Source organism: Bos javanicus, chromosome 5, assembly GCF_032452875.1.
Source record: "Bos javanicus breed banteng chromosome 5, ARS-OSU_banteng_1.0, whole genome shotgun sequence".
Lineage (NCBI taxonomy): Eukaryota > Metazoa > Chordata > Mammalia > Artiodactyla > Bovidae > Bos > Bos javanicus.
The window spans coordinates 29,736,915-29,764,607 of record NC_083872.1 but is presented as its reverse complement, the minus strand read 5'-3'; the positions used below and the strand labels follow the sequence as shown (position 1 = coordinate 29,764,607).

Genomic DNA, 27,693 nt, shown 5'->3' with positions numbered 1-27,693 from the left:
CTTGCAGGTGTAGGCCCTGCTTCTGTGATGGTTGGGAATCTGGTTGCAGGAAAACGCATAGCACAAGCTGCAGGAAGGGATCTCGGGCAAATTGAAGAGAATGATTTAGTGAGGAAGGTAAGTGTTCCAGAAATGTTGACTTTTATAGACAAGTCAAGGACAGAACCTAGGCTTCAGATAACAGATGGGAGATGCATTGTCCAGCTTTTTAAAAGTTGCTGACCCTGATTCTTTTTTCCTGCCTTATGATTTCAGCACCAGTTTCTGGCGGAGATTTTACAGTGGCGAGCCCAGGCAACTCCTGATCATGTCCTCTTCATGTTGTTAAATGCCAAGGTATTAAACATTCAGTTGCATATCTAATCAGCTGGCTATTGTGAGAGTACCTTAGGCACTCTTGATCTCTTTCTTTCATCAGAAAATTTCAGTTGCCAACTCTGAGGGGAGAGTTATTGCTTTCTCCTTGTTTTGATATATGAGGATAAATTGTGCAGTTATTTCAAGGCTGAAATGAGATCTCCTGAAGTGTCGTTCAGTACTGTCTCTTTTTTATCACAATCAAGTCATCTTTATTCAGATAGGAACAGTAGGGACAACCATGTAATTGCAAGATCTACAGATGTGCAGAATGCATTGTGTCAGTGTAATTTTTACTCAGTTTGACTTTTCGTTCTTTGATTTCCACCAGAAATAAAATGACCTTAGGTCAGCATTTTAAAAACCAGAGTAATTTTTAGCACATACTTAATTGATTTTTTGCTAACCTAAAAAGCCAATTGAAAATTATTCAAGAATATATTTTACTGCTTTCTAATGGATGGATCACCAGAATATTATATTTTTTACGTTATACATCTTATGGGAGTCTGTTGAGATTTGTGGATTTTAATGGCTGAACCATTCCCTTCTCCTAGGGATCTTCCTGCTCCAGGGATCGAATCTAGGTCTCCTGCATTGCAGGCACATTCTTTACAGTCTGAGCCACAGGGAAGCCGCTTTAATGGCTGAGTCAGGAGCTAAAAGTACTGTGACCTTTGCATAGAACAGTATTTCTCACCAACAGGCAGAAGACTGGAGGATCTATTGGCATCTCTTAGGGGACTTACCCAGATTGCCCCCTTCTGCCCCAGCCCCTTGGATTCTGATATATACACGCACACATACACACAACATTGAGAGTTTATATAGTGACAGAACTGAGAGGAATATATTGTGCATCTTAATGAAGAGTCAGTTAAAATCTTAAGAACCATTGCTCTGTGGTAGAAAACTTCGGGACTTCCTTGTCCATCTCTGCATGAAGCGGGCTTCTCTTTAAGCCCATGGATTGATTAGAGTGCTCCCATTTCACTAAGATGATGTCAGTCTAGCTTGTTGCCCAGTCCACTCCCGGGCTTGGCTACAGTTAAAGTTACAGCCCAATAAAAATCATACTCCAGATAAATTTGTTGGTGAACTTAAGTTTAAATTTGCTTTTTGGTTAGAGAAATAATATATATGGGTAACTAAAGGACATGAAGTCCATGTATTCTGTGTATTTTAACATTTTACCTTGGATTAGCCTGAGCCACCAGAAAGCTTAAGAACCATACAACAATGTTCTCTTATGCCAGGAAAATGCTTCTTAAAGAAGTTTAGTTTGGTGCTGTACCATGGACCGAAAAGCAGGCGATTGTGATTATTCTCTGGTGGTCCAGTGCTTAGAACTCTGCGCTTTCACTGCAGGGTGCCCGAGTTCAGTCCCTCATTGGGGAGCTGAGATCCCACAAGCCACGCAAAAAAAAAGGCTGTTGTAAGAAATGGCCTTATGAATTTAACCTTGATTTTAGCCAAAGAAATATTCTTAATGTCCAACAGTAGACAACTGACTAAATAATTTATGGCATATAAACAAAATACTATGCAGTCATTAAAAACAATGTTGTAGAAGAATCGTTGATGACCCAGAAAATATTCATGATGTGGAAGTAGGAAAAGTAGAATATAAAACTTTAATAACGGAGTACTTACTGAAGACCCTGTCCTAGATGCTTTCCATTTCATAGTTCATTTTAAGATCGAGTTAACGGAGGCACGGAGACATAAAATCACTTGCCTGAGTTCGCAGGGCCCAGGGCTAGGACTAGGAATTTAGCTCCTTCATTTGAACCCAGACTGGCTTCAGGGCCCGCATTCTTAGCCAGTGCACTCTATAGCCTCTGGCGTAATATAGTATGATATATTTTTTTTAATGTTTCATGTGAATTTATATACAATATATACTTAGTTTTTAAAAACTAGGAAAATACACACCAGAATGTTAATAGTGGTTCCAGCTTATATTTACTAATCTGTATCTTCCAAATTTTCTATATTGAACACCTACTGTTTTATATTCATGAAACTTAAAAGTTATTTCTCCAAAAACTAGCTCAGTAAACTTGTTTTTATCATGAGGTTTTAAAAATTAAGTTTTTAAATAATGAGGACGATGTGCTATTGGCACTGTATAGACAAATAATAGTTTGATTTTATCTGGTGAATTGTAAGGTTCAGTTCAGTTCAGTCGCTCAGTCGTGTCCGACTCTGCGACACCATGAATTGCAGCACGCCAGGCCTCCCTGTCCATCACCAGCTCATTGTAAGGTAGGCATACCCAATACAGGACCAAAACTCATATATTTGTGCACCAGTGTATATTAGAATGAATAGTCCATCAGAAGTAGAATGGATGAGTAACTTGTGGTATGTTCTGATAATTAAATGCTGTGCAGTAACAAAAACGGATGAACCTACACCTAGGTGCCACAGCCTAGATGACACTTCATAGAATGTTGAAAGAAGTAAAGCACAAAATATACATGTATAGCACAATTCTATGAAAATCAAATACTTCATAGATGGTAAAAATATGAAGAAAAAGAAAGCCACTAACATTAAAATGTCACGATAGTGGTCCCCAATGGATGGCATCACTGACTCGATGGACATGTAAGCTCTGGGAGTTGGTGATGGACAGGGATGCCTGGCGTGCTGCAGTCCACGGGGTCGCAAAGAGTTGGACACAACTGAACTGATGGAGGGAAGGGGGCTTCCCAGGTGGCACAGTGGTAAAGAATCTGCCTGCCAGTGCAAGTGACACAAGAGACACAGGTTCGATCCCTGGGTCAGGTAGATCCCCTGGAGAAGAAAAGGACAACCCACTCCAGTATTCTTGCCTGGAAAATTCCATGGATAGAGGAGCCTGGTGGGCTACAGTCCATAGAGTCGCAAAGAGTCAGACATGACCATGCGCCTGAGCCCCAGCCATGGAGGGAAGGAGAGGGCTGGTGAGGGTGTCCATGGGGTGCTTTTGAGCTGCTGGCCGTGGTCTTTTTCACATCAGGCTGGTTCTTAACCTGCATTTTCAGATCTTCTGTGCATTCCCACTTGGGTGTTATATTTACAAAGGAACAGGGGTTCAAAAGCCCAGCTAAGTAAAACTTGAATTGACAAGAAGGATTATTTATGAAGACCCGCAGGAGAAATTATTCTCAAGACCTTTATTGTTAGCTAGCAGACTCAGGTTCACTGTTCCTGTTTTCGTTTCCGTCTCTGCTGTTAGAATACATGGAGCCAGACTTGTGTTTTTCTCATAGCAAATGTATTTGACCACATAGCCAGTGTCCTGACCTCATTCTTGCCTTCATCCTACTTTTCTTTATTTTCTTTCTACTTTTATTTCTTCACTTAAAAAAAAATTGCTATATAGTTTTAAAGCTGCTTTACATAAGAAAGACTGTAAATACATATGTTTGATTTGAGTTAATGTTGTTAGTCCCTCAGTGCTTTCAGACACTGAGAAAGAAAAAGTAAGACCACACACGTCTTTCGGTGCTTGGGAAAGTTTCACTGAATTTGATAGCAAGGCACACGCCTTTGATGTAGTGTCAGATTGGCCGCATTTGTTACCGTTGTATTTCATTACTGAGCTTCGCCCATGCGTATACTGTCTTCTGTTCCAGGGCACTACAGTGTGCACAGCCAGCTGCCTTCAGCTTCATAAGCGAGCAGAGCGGATTGCGGCCATCCTTGGTGACAAGGGGCATCTAAACGCGGGAGAGAACGTGGTGCTGCTCTATCCACCTGGTGAGCGCTGGCTCGGTAGACTGCACAATCTCTGTTACTAGACTGCTGACCCTAAGAGGACAGGAGCTCAGGGCCACCGTACGTGACCACGTGGGCTGTGCATGGAGGCTGCTGCCGTGCAGACAACCCCTCCCTCCAGAGTTGTGTGGTATGGGGGTTCTGGCTGGGACCCAGCCTGTTGTACTTACTCTTGTATTTCCACTGTCTAGCTCAGTATGGTAAATACTGAATGAGTGGTGATTTCTTGACTTTTGGAAACACTCAAAAAAGACTGTTTCTAGGAGTGCTCAGGAACTGTTCACCCAGTTTCCAAAAATATGTTGTGCATGAACTCTGACTTAAATTCTCCACATGATAATTGGTGCTTACTGTCCCTCGATTATTACTGCTTTCATCTTCCACACTCTATAATCTAGTTCAGCAACCTCTTCACAGCAAGAGGGACTCAATTATTTGATGACAGTTTGGTGTATTCAGAATTTTAGGCAGACTATTTCAGTTGTCCCTTTCTTTAGTCTTTTGTCACCTAACCTACTCATACATCCAGGCTTCTGTGGTCTTTTATCCCATTTACTTCATTTTACTCAGTGATTCTTACTTGCTCTTCTATTTATATTGATACTAAGATTTTTTAGAAGCTGTTAAGAACAACTTTGTTCTGGGAGGTTATTTTCTGTCCACCAGTTAATCACGGTGATGGACATCGGCATTGCCCGAGGGGGCTACCCTCCGAGTCCTTATATTGCAGAGGCTTTGTATCAAGTGACGTTTTGCCTCCCTAAAACCTGCACCCAACAGGGAAGTGACATCTCAGGGGTCTGATTGTTCTTAAAACATAGTGGCCTTCTTAAGATTGAGAGAAAGCTCAGATGCTCCTCATCTCTCCTTTCCCATTGTTTTATTTCCCAAGTGAAACAGCCCTAATCTCTGCACTTATTCTTTCCTAAATAATATCAAGTAATGATGTCAAAATACCTTCTTCAGATATCTTTCAAGTGTTTTCTTTGCTTCTGACTTCCTTTTTCATTTGTTTATTCTTGGCATCTCTATATTTTTTAAAAAGTTGTTTTATATGCTTCCTTCTTTTACCTTCAGTTTCTTCTTAAGTTAAAAAATTTCTAGGAATTTCCCTGGTGGTCCAGTGGTTAAGATGCCACAGTTCCAAGGTAAGGGGCATGGGTTCGATCCCTGATCAGGGAACTAAGATCCCATATGCCACACAGCCAAAAAACTTCTTTTTTTCTTTAAAAAAAAAAAAAATTCTGATAATGTCTCCATTAAATTTTGGTCTAGTTAACCTGTCTGGCACACGATTTAATAAGCTAGGTTTGGAAACTCTGCCTTTTGCTTTCTCAGTGACAAACCGGGCCGCTAATTGGCTGTGTCTTGCAGGCATAGAGTTAATCGCTGCATTCTACGGCTGTCTGTACGCGGGGTGCATACCTGTGACTGTCAGACCCCCTCATGCTCAGAACCTCACAGCCACGTTGCCCACTGTCCGCATGATTGTTGACGTAAGTATAACTTTGCTTGTCCGCATCTCATAAAGCCCCAAGTCAGACAACTAAGGATCCTTACTCTTTTCCAGTTTAGTTGAGTCAAGAAGTCAAATCTAACTCCTGAAAAGTACCTCCTTTTCCTTATCTGATCACAGTGACCAGCATTTTTAGTGAAGAAATATGGAAAAGCTGTTTTTGGTGAGATACAGGATTATGTTTTTATCATAAACATTAAGGAAGTAAGTGAAGGTGCCATTTAGTAATTAATTCTCCATAAAACTTGTTTTTTTTCCTTTCTTCTTACAAAAATTCTAATATTTTTTTCTGCATACTAACCAAGATAATTTTAGATGCCAAACTGAATTCTCCTGATGGAAGGTCACTTTTTGGGGGTTTAGTCTTACAAAATCATTTGGTATAGTATTAAAAAGGTGTCCAGATCTTGCTCTGAAAGTGATAGATGTTTCTGTAGGAAATGAGAATTGAACACAGTGAAAGAAATCTGTATTGCATCATATCCTAATGTACTTTAAAGCAAATTGCAAAATTCCAATTGATGTAACATTTGTTTCTCTAAGAACTGCTGCTCTGTCAGCAGCTGGAACCTGCAGTATAGAAGCCACATTCACCACAGATGATTTTTCTACAGAGTTCAGTTCAGCAGGACGCCCTGGTTACAGTGTTCAAAGTAGGCCGGGGCAGCAGGGAGGGGAGTTTCCTTCCACCGACACGGTTTGAGTAGTAAGGGAAGTCGGTGACTTTGCATTTCCACGTGCAGATGTGTGGGAGAGCTTGGTTCCTGTGAGCTTGCAGAGTCCACCAAGTTCAGGATATGTTTTCTAGGTCCAGTGCAGTTCACCACTCCCTGGACTGTTGCAAACAGTACCCGCTTCAGAGATGATCCTCTGACACCTCTCATTCCCTGAGTACCACAGAAATCCATGTTTCTATTTTATTATGGTCTTCATGAAATCAATAGATCTGGGGTCCATCCTGAGATTGTGACCATGGAATATCTGAGAATCACTGTTGTAAATAGTAAGCTGTGTTGTGAACAAGTCCATCATTCTAGTTCAGTGTATTTTCAGAACAAACGTAAGGGGAATACTGACTTCCATTGTCCTGTGTGCGTTCTTTGAAAGGCTGGTACTGCCCTGTCCCAGTTGGATGTGCGAGTTGCTTTTATCTGCAACCAGTGCCATAGTGCTACACAGGGCTAAACTTCCTGGTGCTTATTTTTGTCCATTTGTCTTCTAGGTCAGCAAAGCAGCCTGCATTCTTACCACACAGACCCTAATGAGGTTACTGAGGTCCCGAGAGGCAGCAGCAGCCGTGGACGTGAAAACCTGGCCAACTATCATTGACACAGGTGAAAGGGAGATTTCTCCAGGGTCGTTGCAAGAGCAAGAATATTCACTCCCCGAGGTTTCCTGGATTCTCATGCCAAAGATGTTTACATAGCTCTTCCACTGCAGCCCATTCCACCTGCTAAGACAGATGCAAAACTTAATATGCACTCAGCTTGAGTTAACAAAGCACTGGATGCTGCAACAACCAGATCCAAAGAAGCAGATCACATTGTGCTTGAACTCTGTGAACAAAACATGTCTTCCTGTCATACTTTTGGCATCATCAAATAGTGTGGTTAGGTGTTTATGCCAGATGTGACCATAGACATACAGGGCTGCATAAAGCATTGAGAAGATCTGACCTTTGACTTCCAGATGTGATAGAGCTGGAACAGCACTGGGCTAGGAATCAGCAGGCCTGGTTCTGGTTCAAGCTTCAGTCCTCATTTTTTGTATAAACTTGGCTGAGATTAGCCTGTCTTAAAATACTACCTACCCTTGTATAACTCACATAATTACTGGGGATATCAAATGCAACATAATATGAAAATACTTTGAAAACCATGAAGTGTATGAATTTAAATGGTGTTCATACTAAAGAAGGCGATGGGACTCTAGGGTGGCTGGAGATGGTAGTGGAGAGGGGAGTGTGGGTTTTGGAGTCGAGCAGACAAGTATAAACCCTCATCCTCTTGTTACTCGTAGCTGCTTCCTGTTGTTGTAAAGATTAATGACATCATGTGAAGCACCAGCACACCATCATCATAACAACAATATCTAACTTTATTTAGCCCTTACGGTGTGGCAGTCATCTAGCATGTATAACATCATTTCCTCCTATACCAAGCCTATCAGATAGATGCAAGTTGTATCCTCATTTTACAGATCAGAAGGCTGAGGCACGGGGAAGCTAAATAGGTAGTGAGTTGGCCAAAATGTTCGTTGGGGTTTTTGCATAAGATGTTATAGAAAAACCCGAATGAACTTTTTGGCGAACCAATGGCTGAAATTCAAACCCAGTCAGTTTGGCTCCTTTCCCAGTCGCTTAACCATTAACTTCCTCCCTACCAGTTCTCAGGTAAGTATTACATAGTATCCACCTCAAGAACAATTAATATGGATGTAAACCCAGGGATGACATCTATTTATGGTTATTGTCCAGATGCTGAACTGTAAGTAGTCATTTATATAGTATTCAACACAAGTGGATTGCATTGGTGTTAACGATGCAGATAATCTACTGTGGTTATTGGACTCAATCACGTTTTAGGAAGACCTGAAATGTGTGCTGTGATACAAACAACAGAAGGATTTCTTTCAGTGTTGGAGCAGCTCTTCCCTGCATGGAGCTGGGTGGAAGGTGGTAGAGACAATCTTGGTTTGGCCAGAGATGAGTGCCCAGTGACACAGAGATTGAAAAGTAAGCGTCAGAATTGTTTCTTGATTGGAGGCCAAAGGAGCCATTAAGGAGGCATGGCTAGGGCCAGAAACATCCTTGATATCCTTGGATTCCACATACAGATTTGGACAGAAAGGAGAGGTATCATAAAAGAGCAAAGGGAAATAATTCCCAGTTCTAAATTGTCATTCTTAAAATTTGTCATGTTAACTTGGAGAAAAACCATCCAGCTTTTAAAGCAGACTGTGATTACTATACTGTGTACTAAACTAAATAACAAACTTGAACTTGAAACCAGCATAACAACAAGGAAAGCTTCTTGAGTTGTTTTAAAGTGCTTTATGTGAATTAACTTCCTAACAGGTCAGTGAGGGCAGGTTTTATTACCACTTTATAGACAAGTAAACAGAATCAAAGAGGTTAACTAACACCAAGGTGATGACATCGTTGATGAGGGGCACAGCTGGAATTTGAACACTGGCAGCCTGCTTCTTTAGCCAGTTTTCGGCTACTGTGTTATAGTACCGCTCACTAGTCTTCTGCTAAATACATCTACCTGATGTAGTTTCCTTGTTTATATTGTCTAGTGGTGCCCTCAACGCCATCCCATCACTCCAGGAGTGATGTGTGTGAGCTGGCTGGTTAAATGCTAGAAGCCCTAAGCCTCAGCAAATCTCAGAAGCTAAATGTGGTTCTAGCAAAGCCATGGAAGACCAACTGAATAGCAATGATTTTTGAGTTCCAGCGTGTCAGGTTTTTTTGAAGTGTAGTTGATTTACAGTGTTGTGTTTAATTTCTGCTGTTAGAGCAGAGTGACTCAGTTTGTATATATATATATACATATACACTTTACCATTATGGTTTATCATAGGACTCAGGATATTGACTATAGTCCCTGTTCACAGTAGGACCTTGTTGTCAATGTGTGTGATTGACATTGGGTTTTCTTTTTTCTTTGCAGATGATTTACCCAGGAAACGGTTACCTCAGCTCTATAAACCACCCACTCCTGAGATGCTGGCATATCTTGATTTTAGTGTCTCCACAACTGGCATGCTCACAGGAGTGAAGGTAGAGTAGTCGGGATATATTTACTTTCACTGGAGGCTGGTAACATGCCAGGTCTGCAAAAAATAGAGATGACCACTGCCCCAGGGACTTCAGATGGAGAGGCCAGTTGGTCGTACCAGAGACCAGTAGGCGGAGGATCAAGGGCCTCTGCTATATTTAAATAAAAGCAATGGCTCTTCCGGAATAAGTTATCCCAAGGAATTTGTGTTACAAAGTGTTCTGAACCTAGCATCGACACTAATAGATAAAGCAAGTTGCATTTAAAGCCAGTATGAAGTCATAAATATATATTTCATAAGATTCAATATTGACAAATGAACAGATAGATTTAACTTGAGTTAGATTAGGCATTTTGAAGCAACGAAAGATACATGTCATTTTGAGGAGGTAGAGGGAATTGAAGCTTCTCAAATCTATCATTAGAGCTGCTCTTCTGCCTGTGGGATGCCAGTTCCATCCTGTTCCGTGTTCCTTACCTTCCAGATGTCCCACTCTGCGGTCAATGCTCTCTGTAGAGCCATCAAGCTCCAGTGTGAGTTGTACTCCTCTCGGCAGATTGCCATCTGCCTTGACCCTTACTGTGGACTTGGCTTTGCACTCTGGTGTCTCTGCAGGTAGGCATGGAAAAAGCAAAGAATCAGAATGCATGGGGATATCTTTGAGGCTGTGACCATCCCATCCTTCCATGTGCTCCCTTAATTTGGTAAAGTTTCAGTAAAGTGCTGGTGTTTCCTGGAATTTGTGCACCTAATGCGTCTTTGACGTTTGTCTGGTTTTGTTTGCATTCCCTCTTTTCTGTTAGTTTTATGCCTCAGACAAAAGGGCTGTGATCTTTCTACCTCTCCTGTGCTCCATCCTGTCATCCGTCCTCGTTTTAGAATCAGAGCCAAGTAGAAGGATGACATACCCCCTAGGCTTGGCAGGAAGGACTGTAATGAGATGGGTGACAGCATGTGGCTGGAAGGTAGCACACTGGCCAGATTGTTTCTTGTGAAAGAACAGATCCCAGCTTTTTCCACTCTCCCCACAAGGACCTCATCTCAACCTGCTTTTCCACCTCCTTGGTGAGCATCTCCAGGAATGCTTCACAGACACCTGTGACTCAGCATTGTCCTTCTGTGTTCCCTTCCTTCTTAGGATGGAGTCATCCAGTTGGGGAACCATGCTAGGAACTTGGGCTGTATCTTCAACTCTGTATCTTTATGTCACACATCCAATTAACTGTCATATCCTTTGTCTCCATTATTCTTACCTATACATAAGAATCACCTAGGGGTCTATTTAAAAAAAAAAAAAGTCAGTGAGGCTTCCCTAGATGTACTAATGAGTTTTCCGGAGGTGAAGACCACAATTCCAGGTTTTTTTGGGTTTTTTTGGCCTTTCCAGGAAAAAAAAAAATCTCTTTTAGAATTTAATCTGATTCATACATTGTGGAGAAGAAGGCAAAGCTGGTAAGAGGCTAAATAGAAATGACCTTTATATGAAGATGAACAGAAACTGTGATCTGAAAGAGGATTTTTCTTAATAGAAATTTGCAACTTGGGGATAGTAGAGATTGGGGACTCCTCCATAGATAAAGTCATTCCCTTGTGAGATTTTAGTTGCCCGACCAGGGATCAAACCCATTCCCCCTGCAGTGGAAGCACAGAGTCTTAATCAGTGGACCATCAGGGAAGCCCCTGTCCAGTATGTTTTTTAATAAATGATTCTTGGACTCCTAGTGACTCTGATATATATTCAAGGTTTAGGAAGTTGAGGTTTCATGGCTGGAGATTGTACATATAATGTGGGACTCTGCCATTCCTTCCTTGTATCCACACTTGTATCCTGGTGTGCTGGTGGGGTTCAAGCCTTTATCCTCTCTCACCTAGACTATTGCAGCCTCTCCTAACTGTCAGCCTTCAGTGACTCATGTCTCTAATGCCCCACTTCCTGTAGCTAGCTTTACCCCAACTTCTAGCTGTAGTGACTGTCTGCTGGTAAATTCTAAACTCTTTCGTGTTCAGTACTTTGGCAGTTTGACCCTGGCCCTTCTGCCTTCACTTCTCACCACTTCCCCAGGCAAACACTGGAATGCCATTTCTGATGACCTTAAACACACCATGTAATTTTATATCTCCGTGCCTTTGCATATACTGTTCTTCTGCCTGGAGAGCTCTCACCAGCTTCCTCATTTCCTCCAGCCACTGTCAAATTCCTGCTCATTCTTCAAGCCTGGCCCAGCTGTCACCTACTCAATGAAACACCCGCCCGCTTTGAAGGACTTGCTCTTCACTCTGTAATCGTGATAGCCTTTCTTCACATCTCAGTGTCCACCTTCCATAGTCTGCTTTGTTCTGTAGTTATTGTGTCATATGAGTTGAATAGGAACCAGGCTGATTCTTAGGCCTTTATATCTAATATGACCTCCCCTGTCCTTCGTGCTCAGTAAATATTTGTTTACTCGATGATATTCTAGGATGAACTGATCACATTAGCACTTGCCTCTTTTCATTGCAGTGTCTATTCAGGTCACCAGTCCATCTTAATTCCTCCTATGGAGTTGGAAAACAACCTTTTCCTCTGGCTTTCCACGGTCAACCAGTACAAAATCAGAGACACCTTCTGCTCTTATTCAGTGATGGAGCTTTGCACCAAAGGGCTTGGAAACCAGGTGGAGGTGCTGAAGGTAAGAAGCAGCTGTACAAGGAGCTGGTCCTGAGAGAAAAGGTGGCGATGCCCGCCTTGTAGGGCTGGCCAGACATACCTGCCTGCTTTTTTCTATCCAAACAGGTATTTGTAAACCTCAAGAGGTGTATCTCTTTCACTGTCTAATTTAATGCACTCTTTTAGAGTTTGATCTGATTCACACATTGTGGAAAAGAAGGTACAGCTGGTTAGGAGGCTGAATAGAAATGTATGTGAAGATGAACAGAAACTGTGAACTGAAAGAGGATTTTTCCTAATAGAATTTGCAACCTGAGGATGTTAGAGATTGGGTCCTCCTCCATAGATAAGGCTCACTCATTCATGAGTGTATCCAGTGATCATATGTCTAAGTGGCATATGAGAGAGTCAGAAAACACCTAATTTTCTTTAATAGAGAAGTATGACCTTAAGAGGAAAAGGCAATGGCACCCACTCCAGTACTCTTGCCTGGAAAATCCCATGGACGGAGGAGCCTGGTAGACTGCAGTCCATGGGGTCGCTAAGAGTCGGACACGACTGAGCGACTTCACTTTCACTTTTCACTTTCATGCAATGGAGAAGGAAATGGCAACCCACTCCAGCGTTCTTGCCTGGAGAATCCCAGGGACGGGGAGCCTGGTGGGCTGCCGTCTGGGGGGTCGCACAGAGTCGGACACAACTGAAGTGACTTAGCAGCAGCAGCAGCAGCATGACCTTAAGAATGAAAAAAAGAGATGAGATTAGATCTCAGTGTTGCTAAATTTATTTTTCTGTTTGTCCCATCTCTCCATTTTGAAATAGAAATCTAAGGTACAGAAATGAAGAGGAATTAAAAATATATTGCTGAAAAATCTAAGAGTTGTAGACGAAAGAGGAAAGAAATAGAGAATGAGCAAATCAACCTGTGGGTAATGACTTTAGAGGAATGCCTGGGTGTTTTTCCAGAAAGGTATCTTTTCTTTGGGTGTGTGAGATGAGAGCACACAGTTCCTTGGCTTTTCCTGACCAGAGAGGCAGGGCGATGAAATTGCTTATCCATTGGTTCTGTGACCCCACTGATCTCCGCCTCCGCCCCCACCCCCCCAACACGGTGTCTTACAGACCCGGGGAATCAACCTCTCCTGCATCCGAACGTGTGTGGTGGTGGCTGAGGAGCGGCCCCGCATTGCCCTGCAGCAGTCCTTCTCCAAGCTCTTCAAGGACATCGGTCTGTCCCCGCGGGCTGTCAGCACCACTTTTGGATCCAGAGTCAACGTAGCAATATGTTTGCAGGTGACTGTCATGATATCTTATTTGTGTGGGGAACTCAGAGCGTCGGCTGCCGCTTACCCACTGAGGGCCTCTGGGCTCCTTATTTGGACTTCACTGTGCCTGATTTTGCCCATTGGTAAAAGGAAGATGATAGTATTGTCCTTCACAAGGTTGTCCTGTAGAACCACCAAGTTTCTAGGTGCCAGTCTCTTGGAGCCATGCCAGGCAGTTGAGTGCTAATGTAAATGTTTACTCTCAGTGGTTTTATGGTCCTCAACATGAGTCAAGATTTCTGAATCCTACTTGAATTTTATTTGTATATTACCCTTTGTAATTGTTTTCTTTTTTTTGGCAAAGGAAGCACAAATAAGTTTGTGTTCTCTTCTTTAGCCAGATGGCAATTTTGCCATGTTATCTTGGTGGGTAAATAATAGAAAAGAGGCTAAAATAACAGAAGAGTTTTCTATAGCTTGGGACATTCATAAGGCAAATAACAGGCATGGACAAGAGTGAGAGTCAAAGAAGGTGGCATAGCTGGGTAGACACGCTCAGGTCCTCTGTGTCTGGGTTGGGTGTTTGGAGCAGTGTCACAAGGCTTCACCTTGGAGCCCCGTTGTGGGCGCCCTGCCCAGCTTGGGCCAATGTTGGTTTTGGAAGTCCCATGGATGCTGGTCTGTCATACCCCTGCCTTGAGTCCAGGGATGAGGACCCTCCTCACCCTGGTAACCGTTCGGTGCTGCTCTGGCCCCCAGCCTCCTCTCCTGGGGGAAGAAAGGAAAGAAAGATGAGGAGAAAGCTGGCCAGGAGTCTTCTCTCAGGTGTTGACTACAGCCCTGGCCCATCTGGTTGAAGACAGGGTGAGCATTCAGAACAGAATTTGGATTTTTCCTGTATGTGACTAAATTATGTATATCTTGACTTGAAAATATAACACATGGAGATGCCATTCAGCTAATTTTAAATAAACAACCCACTGATTTATTTTTCTTCAGGGAACCTCAGGGCCTGATCCAACTACTGTATACGTAGATCTGAAATCATTAAGACATGACAGGTAAGTAGATTTGTTAAGCTTGTTTCCTGTTGGCATTCCTAAGCATATAAATTTCTGAGCCTCAAGAAAGCCAGCTGTCCCCCTCACCTCATTCATTTTGTTTGTGTCTTTGTGGGGAGGAGGGTAAAAAAAAGGGAAGGAATTCATTTTCATTATTAATACCTAATAAGATTTACATTTGTAAGAGGAAAGCTTTTAATTCTCATGGTGGCTGCACTGTTCCTTAATATTAAAATGTAATACTAGTATTTTGTGACATATGACGTAAATTACACTGAAACGGATAGACTCTTATCCTCTGGGAGTCTAAAAATAACTGAGATAAGATAAATGAGACAGTGTAGGTTTTTTGAAACAGCATTCTATCTGAACCATAGGAATAAACGCCTTCCTCCTCACCAGCCCACAGGTGAATTGGAGCTGCGTCGCAGGGGAGCTCTGGTTGTGGGCTCTGGGACCTATCTCTGGGTCCCGCTGACTTAGGCTATGTTCATGGTGAGGCCCGTGGCGCTGACCCAGCCTGCACAGGCAGAACATCTCTAGTGCTGTGGTTCTCAGCCTGGAGAGACTTTGCCCTCCAAAGGACAACGTCTGGAAATGTGGATTGTCACGACAAGGGGATGCTACTGACACCTAGTGGGCAGAGGCTGGGGATATTGCTAAACATCCTACAGCGTACAGGATAGCGCATCACAAAAAACAGCAATAAAATATCTGACCCAAAATGTCAGTGATGCTGCGTTTGAGAAACTGCACTAATGTGAGGAGAGCTATTACTAGATTAGAGATTTGGGAGGACAGTGTACAGCTGTGGTGGATTTTTTTTTAAGGCTCATATGTAGTAAATATTGTTCTTTTACAGGGTTCGTCTTGTGGAACGGGGTGCCCCCCAGAGTTTGCTCCTCTCAGAGTCTGGAAAGGTAATTTGTTGTGTTAACCATTGGGAAGGTGTGTGTCACCTGTGTGGAGAAGTAGTTTTAAAGAAACCTGAAGCCATATAATATACGTGTTAGTACCCAGGGCAAGACTGAACATATAATATACGTGTTAGTACCCAGGGCAAGACTGAATTGAATTGACATCTGGAGATAATTCAACAATTTTCACTTAGCCAATACTTTCAAATTCATATGGGTACATAAATAAGAAGAATACTAGATTTGAACTTTCTTAATTTTCATAGATTTTTATTTTTAAATCCTACTGACATATTATTTGACAAACCAACTGAATTCAATGTTCATTATACTCAAGGTGAAGAGATGAGCAGCACTAAGAGCCAGTTCTACCTTTATGAATATTACAAGTGGAAAAATAGGCTGACAGATGGGGGGTGTGGCTTAAGATCCAGGGAAGACATACACATACTTAAAGTTGAAAGAGAAATCAAAATGGGGAAGAGATTAAAGATATTTGAGAGTGATATCTTAGATGAGAATAAGGCTTTAAATTGTTCAGGGAGACATTTTGTTATTGCCTTAGTCCATTCAGGCTTCTCTAACAGAATATCATAGACCAGGCAGCTTATGAACAGCAGAAACTTCTCTCTCACATTTCTGGAGACTGGCAAGTCCAAGGTCCAGGTGCCCACAGATTCTGATGAGGGATTTCTGGTTCTTAGATGGCTGTCCTATTGCTGTGTCCTCACATGGTGGAAGGGGCAGGGAAATCTCTGAGTCTTGTATATAAGGGTATGGATTGCATTCATGAGAGCAGACCCCTGACCTCCTCCCAAAGGCCCCACCTCCTAATGCCATCACTTTAGGGTCATATTTCAACATATAGGTTTCAGTCCATAGCAGTTTTGAACAGTTTACTCACGTTGAGCAGATCAATCCATATAAACTATCAAGTTTCTCATCCTTTTGAAGAGAGAGTAATGATGGCTCAGCATCCCTTCTAATTCTGAAAGGCCAAGGAGAACATAGGGAAGAAAACAGTGGGCCCAGCCTCACCTGTGCAGTCGTGGCTCAGTCCCTTGGGGAAATCCCTGTTTCACTCCTCTGTTTAAACTCTTCCAAGTGGAGTTGGGTTGACCTTCTTGCCATCTTGCCAGCTCTTCCTCTGCCTCCACTGGCAGCGAGCACCTGAGGGACTTCAGAGCAGTTCCTGGCCCACACAAGCAGGAATGGCCTTCCTCTTCCTTCCTTGAGGTCTTACATGTGTGAGCTTCTTGATGCTAGAAACCCAAGGAAAAGAGAGATTTAGGACAGAGGATGGGTGTCTGAAGAAGCCCCAAGCTATCCTCAGCCAGCACCTGCCGCTTCCTTCTCCCTCCGAGGGAGATGCGGGCACGTGACGTCTCTCCCCTCGCCTGCCGAGCCGCCACTGGTCTGCGGTTTCTCACCTTTGAGGAGATGGCAGACAGGTGGGTTCCCCAGTTTAGTTTTGAGGCAGAATCTTGTTATACATACTTCTGTCCCCTGAGGACGATCCTGTGAGTACCAGCTCAGCTCTGGCCCGTGTGCACTCCCTTACCTCACTGGAGGGAGGAAGTGGAAACTGCATTTATTAGAGGTCATGAGATCTGATGGAACTCAACTTTTGTGTTTTCTCTTTGATTCTTAGATCCTACCTGGAGTGAAAGTAGTTATTGTTAATCCAGAGACCAAAGGGCCCGTTGGAGACTCTCACCTGGGAGAGGTATGTGTAACTCTACCCTTGATTCGGAAAAGCCAGCAGTGAAAGACCCCAGGGCTCACATTCTAGAAGTCAGGAAGCTGTGGGTTTAGTTTTTCCCTCATGGTGAATGTTTGAGAATTTTCACCTTTCTCTGTAAGGCTCAAAACTGAAATGAGGCAGAAGGGGAGATGGAGACCAGGATGGAGAGAAGATTGAGGCACGCAAGCTAGAGTTAGTCCCAGATTCGTCCACTGACATTCCCTTGGCTGAAGAGGAAAATGGATGAACTCATGTGCTCCCATCTATTAAGGAGTGGAACTAAAAGGAGCCACAAATAACTGAATTTTTAAAGTTTATACAGGGACTTCCTTGGTGGTCCAGTGGCTAAGACTCCTTGCTCCCAGTGCAGGGGGTACGGGTTGGGTCCCTGGTCAGGGACTAGATCCCACATACTGCAACTAAGAATGCCACAGCTAAAGATCCCACTTGCCTCAACTAAGACTGGACTCAGCCAAATAAAATAAGTATTTTTAAAAATAAGATTTATACAAATTTTATTGCAAAATATATTCATTTTTGTATTAATATAAAAATATTGTGCATGCTAAGTCGCTTTATTCATGTCTGACTCTTTGCAACCCATGGACTGTAGCCTGCCAGGCTCTGTCTCCATGGGATTCTCCAGGCAGGAATATTCGAATGGGTTGCCATTTCCTCCACCAGGAAAGCTACCTGACCCAGGGATTGAACCTGCATCTCATATGTCTTCTGCTTTGGCAGGCAGGTTCTTTACTGCCAGTGCCACCTAGAAAGCCCTTATAAAATCACTGAAAAGACTGAATTTTTCTTCCTTCTGAATCTCTGAGAAAAAAACTGCTCTTATCTCACAGCTAACCGGGAGCAGGGCTCCAGGTGACTGAGCTAGATGACCAGGCTCTGCCAGTTACCAGCTTCTTGTTAATGCACGAGTTACTCAAGCTCTCTGGGCCTAGTTTCCTCAACTGTAAATAATAATGCCACCTACCTAGTATAATTGTGTGACAGTTAAATGCATTAATATCTGTATCTGTATACACATGGAACAGTGCCTGTCACACAGCGAACACTCGTGTTATTACTATTGCTGGCTATTGCTGTGTTTACATTGTAAATCCAAATACCCTATAGTGTTTTCCTGTGGGCTTTTTAACTTAGTTTTAAAGCACAGAAATGATCCCTCAGTGCGCTGGTGAGACTCTGAAAGAGGCTGAGAAATGAGCCAAGGAGGCAGCGTAGCCTCCAGGTTGGATCTGGGTCTCTTAGTTTCTGTATCTTAGGTGAATTACTTAAGGGCTCCCCTGATGGCTCAGATGGTAAAGAATCTGCCTGCAATGCAGGAGACCTAGGTTCGATGCCTGGGTCGGGAAGATCCCCTGGAGAAGGGAGTGGCGACACACTCTAGTATTCATTTGTGAAATGGGAGTGACGGTAGTACAGATGGCATTGTCATGTCGTGTGTGTTAAGACTGATGGGGGTAATGTTTATAAAGTACTGTTCAGCACATGGTAAATTCAGTAACTGGCAGCTGCTTTCATTGTTGTAACTTTTTGGTTACTATAAAAATGAGGTTAAGAAAATCAACATATTCTGTGCTAAGTGAACTGAATTGATTCTGGCCAAATGTGACCCTTTTCTTGTTGTAGATTTGGGTGAACAGTCCCCATACAGCCAGCGGCTATTATACCATCTACGACAGTGAGACTCTGCAAGCTGACCACTTCAACACCCGCCTCAGCTTTGGGGATGCTGCCCAGACCCTCTGGGCTCGGACGGGATACCTGGGTTTTGTCCGCCGGACGGAGCTCACAGCAGCCACTGGAGGTACCTTCACCGGCTTCTCCCCCTTGTCCTGCTGTGCATTTCACATGCCCCTAGTACAGGCTGGCCTTCTGCAGCCTGCCTTTGCATTGTGGAGTATATGTGTTGAATTATTCCCCCTCTGCAACTCTAGAACCCACCCATGACTTTATATTCCTTTGCAGTAAGACTTTGTCCTATGAAGAGAACCCAGGAAGTAAACGCCAGGGCCCTGTGTCAGCATCAGGATAGCTGAACCTCAGGATAGTTCGTCCGGGCAGTCGTAGAGACATGCCTGGTGATGGGTGAATGCCCCTGGCAGGATACAGCCTCTCAGCAGCCTTGTGGGGCTATGCATCCCTCAACAGGCTCCTGAGACAGGTGTCCCGTCTTTAGTTCCTCTGTTCCTAAGCCCTGCGAGCAGGAGTCAGTGCAGAGGAGCTGACCTGCTAAGCGCTCTGGCCCTTTGGCGGCTCACAAGACTGCTTGGCAGGGCTCTGGGGTAAGCAGCCCCCAGTCCTGTCCACCTGGTAAAGAGGCCTGGCTTCAACCTTCCTGCCACCATTAATGGCCGTTTAAAACTCCTCTACACTGCGTGCATCATACACATCAAGAACGGATGCGTCACTCACCGGACTGAACAGCTGGATGGAGCCAGGTCATCTCTCCTTCGCCCCCTCATTTGCTCCCTGCTGGCCGGCTCTGCAGTCACTCTGTGTCTCACGGGGAAGCAGGCTCAGGCGTCCTGCAGGCAGGGGAAGCACAGCTCGCTGGGTGTCCTGGTTTTGAAGCCTGTCTCTGCCATTCGCTGTGTGGCCTTGAGCGCTCACTCAGTCAGTCTCTCAGTTTCCTACCTGGGAAGTGGGAGTGATGACATTTCCTGTCTTGTGGACGTGATGTGAGATTAAATTACATGACGCCTTCAGGTGTCTGGAGCACTACTTGGCACAGGGGAAGCACTCCCTAGTCATTAGCTACGTGTTTCTGTTGTTTTTGTTACTATAATCGTCAGCTCATCTATGTGACTGGCCTTCCTTACCCTCCTGTCTCCACAGCTTCTAGCACTTTGTTTTGCTAAATGTTTCAGAACTATTCCTATTCCTGAAAATACATCATTCTGTTGTTACTACTGTTTAATTGCTCAGTCGTGTCTGACTTTTTGCTACTCCAACCCCATGGTCTGTAGCCTTCCATGCTTCTCTGTCCATGAGATTTCCCAGGCAAGAATACTGGAGTGAGTTGCCATTGCCTTCTCCAGGGGATCTTCCTGACCCAGGGATCAAACCTGCTTTTTGGCAGCTGAATTCTATCCTACTGAGCCACCTGGAAAGCCCAAAACATTGTGTAGACCTAGCTAAATCATTCTCTTTCTCTTAGACATAAACCAGGTAGCCTGTGTGTACAGTGTGTGCATAAAGTCTTTAAAAAAAAAGGAGTGAAATTTCTGCCACGTCCTGCTGGATCAGAAGCCTATTAATAACCAGGACTAGTCTCTCCATGGATTCCTTAACGACATCTAGAAACAATGACCATATGTTCATTTCTTTTCCATCTCAGATCCTCCCTTCTCCTTCTTTCCCCACCCATCATCTGGCTAATTCCTGTTTATCCTTAAAAGCTCAGGTGGCTTTAGCTTTTCCTTCTCTGAACCCTTGAGCTGAGCTTGGGGGCAGTCGGGGGAGGGGAAGGTGGTGTCCTCTGTTCCCCTTGCCCCTCATCCACATTCAAGTTACTGGGTTTGCCACGTTCCATCTGCTGTCCGCCCATGGGACACCCGTTGTGTGTGTTCGCCCCACTAGATGGCAAGTATCTCTAGAGCAGGTGTTGTATTTTGTCATCTTTACTCCCCACACTGGGCACAGTTCCTGGCACATGGTAGTAATAAGAATAACAAGAGCTAATATTCTTCAAAATCACTGTGGACAGTGACTGTGGCCAAGAAATTAAAAGATTCTTGCTCCTTGGAAGAAAAGCTATGACAAACCTAGACAGTGTATTTAAAAGCAGAAATAACACTTCGCTGACAAAGGTCTGCCTAGTCAGCGCTATGATTTTTCCAGTAGTCATGTACAGATGTGAGAGTTGGACCATAAAGAAGACTGAGCACTGAAGAATTGATGCTTTCGAATTGTGATGCTGGAGAAGGCTCTTGAGAGTTCCTTGGACAGCAAGGAGATCAACCCAGTCAGTCCTAAAGGAAATCAACCCTGAATATTTATTGGAAGGACTGATGCTGAAGCTATAATACTTCGGCTATCTGATGGGAAGAGCTGACTCACTGGAAAAGACCCTGGTGCTGGGAAAGATTGAAGGCAGGAGAAGGGGTCGACAGATGATGAGATGGTTGGATGGTATCACTGATTCAATGGACAGGAGTTTGAGCAAACTCCTGGAGATAGTGAAGGACAGGGAAGCCTGGCATGCTGCAGTTTATGGGATTGCAAAGAGTCAGACATGACCTAGTAACTGAACAACAGCAAATATTCTTCAGCACTTACAATGAACCAAGCATCATAATACTAACTCCCTTTTGTGAATTTAATCCTCATAGCAGCCATTTATTATTACCCTGTTTCACGGAGGGGAAGCAGGATCAGAGACTTAATCACTCCAGGTTACACAGCTGGTGAGCAGTGGCACCAAGTGATGTGGTGGCAGTCTGAACTCTGGGCTCTTAACTCCAGTGATATGTCACACCCACACATCTGATACACTAAGTTTCTCTTTCTCTCCCCATCAGAGCGTCATGATGCCTTATATGTGGTGGGCGCTCTGGACGAGACCCTGGAGCTGCGAGGCCTGCGGTACCACCCCATCGACATTGAGACCTCAGTGTCTCGGATCCACAGGAGCATTGCCGAATGGTAAGTCCTCTGCACAGAGTAGGTCTCTCCTCAGCTGCAATAAGTTGAAGTTGATCTTTAGTCATCTAGCTGTACCAGAGACACCTACAGATGTGGAACCCCAGGGGAGCAAGCTGTGGAGATGGGCTCTGTGCACCCACTCTGGGGCCGAGTCCTTTTAATGACAGGATCTTACCACTGGAAGCGACCTAACTGATCATCCACCTCTAGAAAGTTGGTGGGGCTAATGGGAAGAACCATGACTTTTGGGTCAAAAGACCCATCTGGAAGGCCCAGCGCTGCCATGGTGGCTGCTTTCCTGATCAGGAGGATTAAGTGAGAGTGTGCTTCATACTCTATCAACTGGTCAGCAGATGAAAAGGATTATTATCATTATCTGGTCCAGGTTTCCTGTCTGGGCAGGAATTCCCCCTTCATTATCCCTGATAAAGAACCATCCAACCTCATGCTGACTAAAAATTTCTTAAAATTGAAATTCTGTCATTTTTAACTGTTGGCTTTCGTCCTGGATTCTTGACAACACAGAAACCACCCAGTTTCTTTTTATTCATATTTTAGTTGGTGTGTCCTTCCTCAGGTTTGTTTTTTTTTTAAATTCATGCAAAGTAGCCACGGTTCTTTTAGTGGTTTGTTCGTGCTTTCCAAATTTTTGTCTTGCTTTTGTCAGTCTCTCCTCAGACCTGAACAAGGAAGTTTAAGAACAGTGCAAAAAAGTTGGGTGCCATGGTTACCCCCTAATTTTAAGCATTTGACTTTTGATGCAACCAAATATTGTGTACATTTTTCTTAATGATTGGAATCTATTTTTAAAGCAGCTCAACACTGCACAACACAAGTCAGTTCATACCTTCCAACCCAGCAGTCCCACTGAACGAAATGCGACTTTGTGCCTTATGGCGCGACGGGACAGACACTTGAGTGGGGCGCTGAGCTCAGAGGCCAGCTGACTCCCTTCCTGTTTGGTATTAGATTACAGATAGCAATCTTAGTCAAAGCTGTTGTGTTGCAAATATCAAGAATTCTCTTCAAAACAACTTTTAAGCAAAATAGAGGTCATAGAAAGCACACCTCATTGGTTATCTCAGAGGCTCCTAGAAGTCTAAACAGCTCTGAAATCTCAAGAAAGGTAGAAACAGGTGGAAAGGCCGTCGGGGACCACCATCTCCTCGCTTTCTAGAGCCGGTGGGCATCCCCTCCGTTCTTTCTCTCCTCCCTGAAAAGCCATTCCCTGTATGTCTCTGCACACCTTTTACACCAGCACCTTCCAGTCCACACATCCTCAGCTCAGGCGACCAGCTAACAACTTTTCAGTCCCACTTTCAGACGCCCAAGAGATTTTAAATGGTCTAACCAATCAGTTGTTATCATAGGGGCAAGGCCACTCATTACACATGTGGCTCAGAGCCTTCTGGTTGGGTGCAAGTGAGAAGGCAGTTCTCGGGGCAGTGAGGGTAAGTGGTGGGCAGATGCTGTGAAAGATGCCACATTAACTGAGCACCACTGAAATTGCAGTGCCGTGTTCACGTGGACCAACTTGCTCGTGGTGGTCGTGGAACTGTGTGGCTCTGAACAGGAGGCGCTGGATCTGGTTCCTTTAGTGACAAACGTGGTCCTGGAGGAGCATTACCTCATTGTGGGCGTGGTGGTCGTGGTGGACCCAGGCGTCATCCCCATCAACTCCAGAGGAGAGAAGCAGAGGATGCACCTCCGGGACAGCTTCCTGGCCGACCAGCTGGACCCCATCTATGTGGCCTACAACATGTAACCAGTCTCCTGGGATTGCAGGGACCGTCCTGCAAAACCATGGGAGCCAGAGACCTGCGACTGATGTGAAATAAGCTGAGATGGCGACATTATATCCTTCATCTCATCCTGTGGGATCCTGCCATCACAGGACACACAGGAGAGGGGAATTCTGTGGTGGCAAATGAAAAAAATGTTAACAATCTGTTAGTCACGAGCTTTGACATAGCGTGAGCAGCACGTTACTAAAGCAATTACATGCATGTTGCATTTTTTTCATCTGTTGTAGATACTTGTATTTTTATCTAATGCCGTTTTAGAATTTTGTAAGGGCGTTTGATGAATTCACACGAAGGGGGTAGTTTGAGTTGCGCAGCCCCCCGCTCTGTACTGTATCTGCCATTTTGCCGTAGTTAGACACTGCGGGTTTAACATGGAACTACTCGGCTTACTTTCAGTTGACCCATAAGCAAATCAGATAACCCACTGAGTATGAGAATTACTTTATATATATAATTCTTGACTGTAAAACATTTTGACCAGTGTTTTAAACATGTAAATAGGAATACACATAATTCAGCTAAAAAATTTAAGAATTGGCTTGTATAGTTGTAACAACTAAAGTAGAAACATTGCTGCTCTGAGAGAGAATCTCGGTGTTCTCTGGGTGCAGTGTAATTGAATAGGTGACTACAAAGTGCAAATCGTTTGCAGGTTTTGCTGCACATTGTACTATGTCTCTGTTGGCTGGTATATTTTATAAACTGAAGCTGCCTATGTTTGTTTTTTAGGCTTGCATTCCCAGAATCAGCTTAAGCTTTTAAGAATTCAGCCTGTTTCTACAAACTGAAAAATCTCAGTTGAAAAATCAAATGTTAGGAAAAGCTAAGATTCATTAGATCCCACCCAGTTCTAAGGAACCACAGTAACTCACTCTGGCCCCCAGTGTTGAAACAGTCTTTCACATGTAGAGTGACTACACAAGAATTTAGAACTTCCTCTTTTCCAGGCCCATTGTATACTGTGTCTGCAGTTACACAGATAGCTTCTCTTTTCTGAGAACTGAAGAGCATCCCCTGTGCTTCCAGTTCACGAGGGCAGGGATTTAAGAACAAGAGCGTAGGCTGGGAAGACAGTGGGATCGACAGTCACGCGAAGGCATTAAGGCCTCACAACTCCACGTCTCAGAACTGACCGATTTGGGTTGCCAAAACAGCCAGGCTTATGCTGAAATAGGGGAAGTCTAATGTATGCAAGAAACCCTTCTGAAATAACTGTGGTGCCCAGGCCGAGCAGATGGAGCCTGGGACTGAGTGTGGCCTCTGGCTCGGTTTCCTTTCTTTGGTCTGATACTTCATGTATTTGAATATAGTTGAATTTTATTATTTTTTTTCTTACAGAAATATTTTTAAAAATTAAAAAAAAACTCAAAGTGAACAGAGTTAACTTGTTAAATCAGAATGGTTCTCTTTGACCCACTCTGATCTACTGTGTAAATATTTATTTAGACTATTTTAATAATACATATTATTTACCCCACTGTAACATCATGTAAACTAAATATGTTTTTAAACAATTTTTAAGACTTGTAATTACCCTGAAAATAAGGTTTATAATGGAAAGACCAGACCCTTTGCCACGGCAGCACTCCTGGGGGCTGCCCTTACACAGGCTCATGACTCAGAGCCACTTTATTGACTTCCTTTTACATAATCCTCTTTTCCTCCAAACTCATTCTCCACAGAGGGAAGACCTTGACATTTTCCAGTTCCAGATCTCTTTTCAGCATTTTGGATGACGTTCCATTATACACGGTGGGAAAGGTTCTAGGATGTACAGGGAAAAAGCACTTGTATTGGGGTTAGACGTCCCAGACCCAGTTAGCAATGGTTTGGTCTGCAGAGAAAACAGCCTGCTTATTTGGAAAGTAACTTTCTTAAAAAGAGTTTTTAATGAGTCACTAATCAAAGCAAGGGATCCTGAGGATCTCCTATCTCCGTGATCCACAAGTTCTAAGAAAAAGATATAAAAGACAGAGTCTGTCCTATAGGTTGCTTTCAGAATTCTTACTGCACAGGGTAGGGTGTCTGCTAGAAATGAAATGTGAGCTATGTCTGTCATTTTAAAGTTTCTAGTAACCACATTTTAAAAAGTAAAAAGAAACAGGTGAAGTTGATTTTAATATATTATTAGCACAGTATATCAAAAGTACTATCATTACAATGTGGGATCAATATAAAAAATTATTAATTAATGAGAGATTTAACTTTTTTTTCATATTATATCTTTGAAATCTAGTGTGTATTAAACACATCTCAATTCGAGACTAGCCATGTTTCAAGTTCTCAGTAGCCACGAGTGGCTATTGGCTACCATACTGGACAGTGAGGGTCTATACTCATTCCTTCAAATGAAATATTCCGTTAATCTCATAGTATGCCCAATTCCTGGTTATTTAGGGGCTGATTATCTAGTTTGGTAGTTCCTCAGGCCGCTGGTTTATTGTTATCTTTTTGCTTTCTGCCCTGTGGCTGCTCTATCTTTTGCCTATCCCCCAAAGCCAGAATAAGCTAGTGGAAAAGAAAGCTAAGATGTGTCTTTGGGGAAAAGTTTCCTCTGGAAGGGGAAGAGAGTCTAGTCGTTAATTTAGATGTGTTTGTGGGATCATCTGCAGATCCAATGCCTAGTCTGTTGCAGACTTGGTAAGAAAACTCTCTTGATGACACAATGCTCTTAGTCTTGCCATGTTAAAGCAGAACCTTTATGGTAGAACTGGCTCTTAAGACAGGCCCCAAAGGCCTTGCCAAAACTTGGGGACACATTCTGTCTAGCTTTTCATGCCTGGGTCGGGGGGAGGGGGACCTAAATGAATAGCAAACCCTCATTTCAAATAAGAGAGAACCTATTCATCTGAAAGTTTTTGAACCTCTCTGCCTCTCAGCCAAAGTAAGGAGGGTAGATCAGGGAGGGGCTGCCTCAGGACAAATACCATCTCCTGCATTAATGAGACCCTGGGGATGACCAGCATGCTAAGGGCATCAGTGAAGCCACCAGTGAAGCTCATTTCCTTCCTGCCCCTGTCTCCCCTGTATCAGGTCCTCCTGAAGTTGTGCTGCCTCAGGCTGTGGAGGGACCATCGCCTGTCTATTGGTCGTCTATTTGAGCGTCTCCTTGATGTTAGTCCCTGGGCAATGCTTGCTTAATGCTTTTGTTGAATCAACAGAGGGCCTGAGGCCTTAGGTTTTTTGTTGTTATTGTTGTCTTAAGGTCTCTGCCCCAGGCATGGTGCTCAATATCTTGGCCAAATAAATTAACTTTCCTTGAATATCCAGGAATCTTTAGACTAAAGCAATGAGGAGTTATCACCTCACCCTCAAACTCCAACATGATCTATGCCTTAGAGTTGTTTTTGCTGTCTGCTTTCATGTAAGAGTATTTGGAGCAAGCTGCAGTACTCCAAATACACAATAGGCCTTTTCTTTATCATTCATACAACATTTCTGGTTTAGGTATATGTAGATGGGCCATGTTATTTGTCCAGAGGAAGAGAGTGTAAAGATATAAGAATAATTTTTTAGTCCTAAATGCTGTTCTGTTTATTTTTTGTCAAGATATTTACCAGTGTCAGATTCAAATTATAGTACTGTGTAATTATGTATAAAGTTTTTTTTTTTATTTATTTGAAATTAGACTAGATATACATTTTTAAATTTAACATCTGGCTGGACAGTGTTCTATTAACTCATTGAATGTGTTTCCTTTGTCTTGTGTTAATAAATATTGATGCCTGATTGTGTTTAATGCTTCACATGTTGGGAGAGCTGATAAATTGGAATTAATAAAATTTTATTTTAACTTGGATAGTAAGACCCAAAGACGGCTGGAGAGGTCTTAGGAAAATGAACACAGAGATCCAGAGTTATAGCAAATCAGTTCTATAAAAGGAGGCCAGATTGAGGAACAGCAGAGAGTCATTTTGAAAATGAATAAGCCTTTTGTCTGGAACAATTATAGCTTAGTTTTCCTCCTACCCATGTGGTATTTTGTAGTTTTAAACTTTTGAGCATACATGTCAATTTTTAAAAAATCTGTAATTGATGTGGGTTTAAGCTTTTCATTTTTTAAAAAATTTTATTTATTTTTGGCTGTGCTGGGTCTTCGTTGCTGTGAGCATTCTTTCTCTAGTTGTGGCAAGTGGGGCTACTCTTCATCGTGGCGTGTAGGCTTCTC

At 43.3% G+C, this 27,693-nt stretch overlaps 1 protein-coding gene across 3 annotated transcripts in view; it reads left to right on the top strand.

Moving 5' to 3' along the window:
- DIP2B (disco interacting protein 2 homolog B) overlaps positions 1-27,254 on the top strand; it is a 229,003-nt gene extending 201,749 nt beyond the window's left edge. For all 3 annotated transcript variants that reach the window (XM_061416130.1, XM_061416129.1, XM_061416132.1), the window contains 15 exons: positions 8-117; positions 256-336; positions 3,984-4,107; positions 5,500-5,621; positions 6,864-6,975; positions 9,316-9,425; positions 9,909-10,039; positions 11,925-12,093; positions 13,194-13,364; positions 14,336-14,397; positions 15,260-15,317; positions 16,966-17,040; positions 18,703-18,880; positions 21,597-21,720; positions 23,233-27,254. In XM_061416130.1, the coding sequence (XP_061272114.1) occupies positions 8-117; positions 256-336; positions 3,984-4,107; positions 5,500-5,621; positions 6,864-6,975; positions 9,316-9,425; positions 9,909-10,039; positions 11,925-12,093; positions 13,194-13,364; positions 14,336-14,397; positions 15,260-15,317; positions 16,966-17,040; positions 18,703-18,880; positions 21,597-21,720; positions 23,233-23,485 (1,880 nt within the window). In that variant the 3' untranslated portion in view covers positions 23,486-27,254. The remainder of the gene's footprint in view (positions 1-7; positions 118-255; positions 337-3,983; positions 4,108-5,499; positions 5,622-6,863; positions 6,976-9,315; positions 9,426-9,908; positions 10,040-11,924; positions 12,094-13,193; positions 13,365-14,335; positions 14,398-15,259; positions 15,318-16,965; positions 17,041-18,702; positions 18,881-21,596; positions 21,721-23,232) is intronic.
- The last annotated feature ends 439 nt before the right edge of the window (positions 27,255-27,693 follow it).